General features: G+C 43.5%; 1 protein-coding gene across 2 annotated transcripts; it reads left to right on the forward strand.

Moving 5' to 3' along the window:
* The first annotated feature begins 2,863 nt into the window (after positions 1 to 2,863).
* On the forward strand, positions 2,864 to 5,477 carry LOC133504763 (homeobox protein otx5-like). 2 transcript variants are annotated; one of them, XM_061827346.1, is made up of 3 exons: positions 2,864 to 2,979; positions 3,584 to 3,743; positions 4,839 to 5,477. In XM_061827346.1, exons 1-3 carry the CDS (start codon positions 2,864 to 2,866, stop codon positions 5,475 to 5,477), a joined length of 915 nt encoding a protein of 304 aa, XP_061683330.1. The 2 variants fall into 2 exon arrangements, with proteins under 2 accessions (XP_061683330.1, XP_061683331.1); XM_061827347.1 differs by having other exon boundaries at positions 2,864 to 2,963; positions 3,592 to 3,743.
* Positions 5,478 to 5,947: the final 470 nt, after the last annotated feature.

Genomic DNA, 5,947 nt, shown 5'->3' on the forward strand with positions numbered 1-5,947 from the left:
CTGTTCACAAAGTATGACATTGGACAGAGCAAATTGCAACGCAAACAAAACGTTCACCGTGCAATAATGAAAACAAATCACACATGTTTGGCATTTTAACAAAATAATATAAAGAGAGCAAACAAGGTGACCCCACAAATTTCACTGCGTGCGTTTGATTTTTTTTTTAACTATTGCATTCAACTATTCTCCTTAACGGCTATTTTAAAGGCAATAAAAACTTAAATGCCACGGCTGCATTTCATAATAATTTACAATAGTCAAGCATCGTTTTGATTTTTCTCCAAGCTGACGTTAGAACGTGCGCAAATCTTCATTTTATATTAGTAAGTGCATGAAATCATTTTACGAAAGGTGAGGATGAGCTGCAACTTGAAAAGGCCTCTAAGAGGGCCCTTCCATTTTTTGTGTCAAATTTTGTGTTTCTGTTTCTTTCACTCGCAGACCTGTTAGTTAAATTTTGAAAAAAAAAATCGGCAACAAGTAAACGAAGCAAGAATAACAATTCCTGGGTTTGATGCAGATAGAGCACGCACGAGCAGTAGGTACGAGCGCGCACACACACTCACGCACACAGACCCCCCCCCCCACACACACACACACATAGACTAGTAGTCGCAGGCCTACACAAAGCACACTCACCTCATTCAGCAGGGGAAAAGATTTCACTTGAGATTTTGAATCAGTGAAACGCACCGCTCTAATTGTGCTCGCAGCTCCGTGTGTGTCTTTATATCTCCGCTTTGGCTTTCCGCAGCTAGATAAACCCCTTACACACTTTGGGCCGCAGCTACATGGGCTGGTGCGCTTGTCTTTCATGTTTATGTGTGCGCTTGTGTGTGTGGATTTTAAACTATAAGAAAGCCGATTCAATTAACAAGCAAAGAGAATCGGCTTTGGACGCTGTGAAATTGTCTCGGCGCGGAGGATGGCGCACTCGGAGCCGGAGAGGACTCACACCCAGTGGCGAGAGAAAAAAAAACTCAAAGAAACCACGAAAACAAAAGACAATCATAACATTTGCTTAAAGTGACACCACCAGTCGTTTTTTTCAGCAACATGTCTTGTAACGATTTTTTTTATTTTGCTTGCGACAGACAAGCAAACTTTTTCTCACATCTGGACCGCGGTACAACCTCAACTGGTCGCCAGGAGTTTTCGTCTTCAGGCGAGAGAGGCTGGATTTGAACCCGGGGCAGTCGTCTACCGTGCCGCACATCACCGGCCATAAAAGAAAAAGAACTAATAAGAACCTCGGCCTTGAAAAAGAGTCACGGATAAAACAAATTTTGTATTATCTCAGCTTTATTTTCCAATTGTATAGCAGCAGAAACAGATATATATATATATATATATATATATATAGTTACAATTAATATCAGAACACGGGTTGGTGGGACAATGGAAGTCGTAAAGCGGATTTAATTGCAGAACAAACGCTCTTTTGTGCTGCCATTAATCCGACCTGCAGTTCTCCTCCGCACTCAATCAAAGTCACCCAGTTGTTTCCAAAGACCGAATCAATGTCAATACCCAGAACAACATCATGAAACCCTTCATATGCATTATTTTTTTTCTATTTATATTTCTCACGGGCAATCCGACGAGTCCTTGCACAGCGCTATACTTTTAATTTAAGGGAAACAAAAGGATTAATTAGTACATGCTTTAATAAATTTGTGAGTTAACATTAAAAATATACATATTTTGGATGGTAACAGAAAAGTCGACCTTCTGCTCGCCTTTTATTGTTCTTACTTCAAACTTCGAATTGTTCGTTTAAAGTGGTTGCCGCACATGAGGGTTACAACCACACAAGTAGGCAGTAGCCGCACTTGCCGGATAATACAAAGTAAATGGTGATACGCCATTTACAACTTTTTTTTTTTACACATATATATAAACTGTGTCGACGTAATAATAATCTATTCTTCACCCATTTCTCAACAGCTCCTCTAAACGAAATAAGCACAAAAATGTGCAAAGTGATATGCTCCGGACACTGAAAATAAATAGTTTACTTCGATCGATCTGTTGATAAAGTGAAGGTGTACATGTGACATATACAAAACATTTCTTGAAATAACAGAAACACCTCCATTAAAATAAACATTCAACGTCGGTATTGTATGTACGCATGCAAAGAGAGAGAACGAACGAGCGAGCGAGAGAGAGAGAGAGAGAGCGAGTGAGAGAGAGAGAGAGAGAGAGATGGAGGGAGGAGGGCGGTGGGGGGGGTGTGGGTGTCTACTTGAGCAAGTTCTAATTAGCCAAGCACTTCTTCTCTCGCCTCACTTGTGCACTGTGCTTGCAAGCGCATCTTCTCCACCGAGCAGCGATCGCAGGACCGCCCGTACCCCTCCTCGGCCTCGCAGCACACAGACGCGCACCCTTTTTGGAACTTCATCTTTTGCCGCTTTCTAACTGGAGACGTCCGCTCACAGAGACCACGCGGACTGCACAAAAGACGGTTTAGGGTGTCCTGCAGTTATTGAGGAGCAATCTTTTAGCGTCGACCTGTTTTTTTTTTTTTTTTTTACCCTTTCCTGACAGCAGCAACAGAAACAGCAAAAGAAGTGACACTCCCCCCAAAAAAATCTAAAAACGGATTGCGCATCAGTTGTAAACCTTCTGCGTAAAATTTTCCATTTTGCAAGTGCCGCGCAACAGGTGCATTTTTTAGGGAACACAGTGGAATAGAGAGGAAATACAGGGTGAGCGAGCGAGCGATAGCGAGAGAGAGAGAGAGAGAGAGAGAGAGAGAGAGAGAGAGAGAGAGAGAGAGAGAGAGGAGGCCTCTGTTGTTAGAGGAGAGCAAAGAGTGAGCGAGTGAGGGAGCTTTTTAAAGGCCAGTGCAGTCGGCATGATGTCCTACATGAAGCAACCTCATTACGCCGTGAACGGGTTAACTCTGGCCGGCCCGGGCATGGATCTGCTCCACACCACCGCCGTTGGATACCCCAGTGAGTACCACGCTTGATCTTTATTATTGTTATTCTTATTATTATTATTTGGACGCGTTGAAAAAAATAAGTTAATTTCGGAAAAAAATAGAGGGCAACTTCTTTGTGGTTCTTTGCTGCGATTCCGCATCCGAAGGAGCATGTGTGCGCCTGACCTATAAATTTAGCGGATTATGGAGTCAAAAAACAATGAAAAAAAGTGTGTGAATGGAAAGACAGTTTGTTCTCACAAAGACTTAACATAAAAACAAAATCTCAATCTGTTGCATTTGCCACCTAACCTATATTTGATCAAGGATGCTCTTTGTATGTGCTTTGTGGCAGCCATGCTTTCCAACAGCTGTTGCGCATGATGAAGACATGACAGAAGGCGCGTTGTTGTGGTTTAAAGCTGCTCGAAAATCAAAATGTTCCCTTGCACCATTTTTGTTCTTCCCTTTACGGATTTCATTAATGTTAAAAAATATAGTAGACTGTTTATTTAATTCAATAGTGCCATTTGGTGACTTCTTCGAAACAAACACTACGATTCCTTTTTATTTAACAGTGCATTGTGCAATGCCGACAAGAACGAATTGAAATTCTCTGCTGCTCCTTGCGACTGTAATGCTGATTCCCACGCGCACAGGTACCCCACGCAAGCAGCGTCGCGAGCGCACCACCTTCACGCGCGCACAGCTGGACATCCTGGAGGCGCTGTTCGCCAAAACGCGCTACCCGGACATCTTCATGAGGGAAGAGGTGGCCCTCAAAATCAACTTGCCAGAGTCCAGAGTGCAGGTAACCCCGTCGCTGTGCCGTCATGGACACTTCACATTCAAGATACGACTTCTTGAATTCAGAGACAGAAGACTTTGTGATCCTGGTTGGGGGGTGGCAAAATCTCAAAAGAATGTTTTAAATAGGATGAGTTGAAATAAACCTAAGCCATCCATTTTGTGCCTCCCGCCCCGCATCCTCACTCGGGGGTCGGGGTCTCTCCTATCCCATGCACACCTCTGGGGTACACTTGGATTGGTCGCCAGCCAATCACAAAGCACATGCAAAGAAGTATTTATACTTTCTCACTCATACCTGAGGAGGATTTTGAACGAACAAATGTTTTTGAAATGTGGGAGGAGAACGTGCTGCCATACTCGGATTTGAACCACAAACCTCGAAACGGTGAGATAGATGTGCACCCTGCCACCCACAGCTATCATGTCACCCCAAAATGTGCAATATATATGAAGGGTTCACACACAAAAGCAGACAAATCAATTTTTGTTGTTTCTATAGATTCTTTGTTGAAGAATCTATAGAAACAACAACATTGAATACCTCTGCTTTTGAATCTGAACTCTTCAAATATACAATATCTTTTTAAATTTTATTTTACACAGCAAGTTGCAGTTATCAGATGATGCTCTACAACAAAGGAGGTTGCACTTGATAAAAATGTGGTAAACTTACATGATTTTCCCATCTTGTCCTAAAAAAATAATGTGCAATCTTTGATAGTTGAACATGTTTTAATCATGCTTAAAAGTACATTTAGAATATTGTTGTGTATAATTATAATTATGTGTAATTTCCATAATGTTATGGGAAGCATGTAGCTTGGGATATTAAAAATACTTCAAATCTGTGCTCAGGCCTTCCTGTGTGGAGGTCACACATTTCCCCCTGTTTCTTCCTGCAGGTACCACTTTCCTCCCACAATTACAAAAAACATGCAATGTAGGTCAACTGGAAAGATGAGTCTAACCAATTCAACCCTAAAAGGGATGGAAAACCTACCCAAATTTTGTTCTCATAAGCCATTTTTTAAATTTTTTTTTTAATACTGACATTAAACCGAAATGTGATGTGACATGTGACCTCGCCATCATCTAGGTATGGTTCAAGAACCGACGTGCCAAGTGCCGGCAACAGCAGCAGCAGAGCACGGGCCAGTCCAAACCGCGGCCTCCCAAAAAGAAGGCGTCCCCCGTTCGTGAGGCCAGCACAGAGGCCAGCGCCAACCCCACCAATGGCCCCTACAGCCCGCCGCCGCCTCCCCCAGGGACCGCCATCACGCCCAGTTCCAGCTCTGCCAGCGCCACGGTGTCCATTTGGAGTCCAGCTTCCATCTCTCCCCTGCCGGACCCCCTGTCCGCCTCCACCACCCCGTGCATGCAGCGTACCAGCGCCTACCCCATGACCTACACCCAGGCCCCGGCCTACAGCCAGAGCTACGCAGGGTCCTCCTCCTACTTCACTGGCCTGGACTGTAGTTCCTACTTGTCACCAATGCACCCGCAGCTGTCGGGCACAGGTGGTGCCCTGAGCCCCATCACCGCCTCTTCCATGGGGGGGCCCCTCAGCCAGTCTCCCGCCTCCCTCTCCTCCCAAGGCTACACGGCTGCTTCCCTGGGTTTTGGAGCAGTCGACTGTTTGGACTACAAGGACCAAGCTGGCTGGAAACTTAATTTCAATGCCACTGACTGTCTGGACTACAAAGACCAGAACTCCTGGAAGTTCCAGGTCCTGTAAATATCATCTAGTGTGGGTCCGGGAAGGGAGGGGCTGTGGGGACACGTTTTGAATCAGTCGAATTACTGATGTTGATTTTACAAGATGGACAAAGAAACCAGTCTCAATCTCTCTTTTGTCTGTTGATGCTTACCTCAATTTGAAACAATCAGGCACAGTATAAAGAAAATGAAATAAATATGTAAGAAATGCTCCACCAAGTACAGTAAGTGGTATAAGTCAAGGTAGCATTTTTGTAACATCGGTCAATATTGAAATTCACACAATTATAATACACATTAGGCTACAGAAGGCCATCATTTCTCCAAGCCAATCGCTAACAAAAACAATGATGAAACGGAAACAACATATAAATCAAGGAAATAAAAGTGTAATTCTTTTTTTTTTTTTAAATAGAAATGTAATATTCCAAGAAAAATAAGTAAAGTTGTGTACTACAATAATTTTTGGTTTGGTTTCAACATGTGATG

This window comes from Syngnathoides biaculeatus, chromosome 8 (assembly GCF_019802595.1).
Source record: "Syngnathoides biaculeatus isolate LvHL_M chromosome 8, ASM1980259v1, whole genome shotgun sequence".
NCBI lineage: Eukaryota > Metazoa > Chordata > Actinopteri > Syngnathiformes > Syngnathidae > Syngnathoides > Syngnathoides biaculeatus.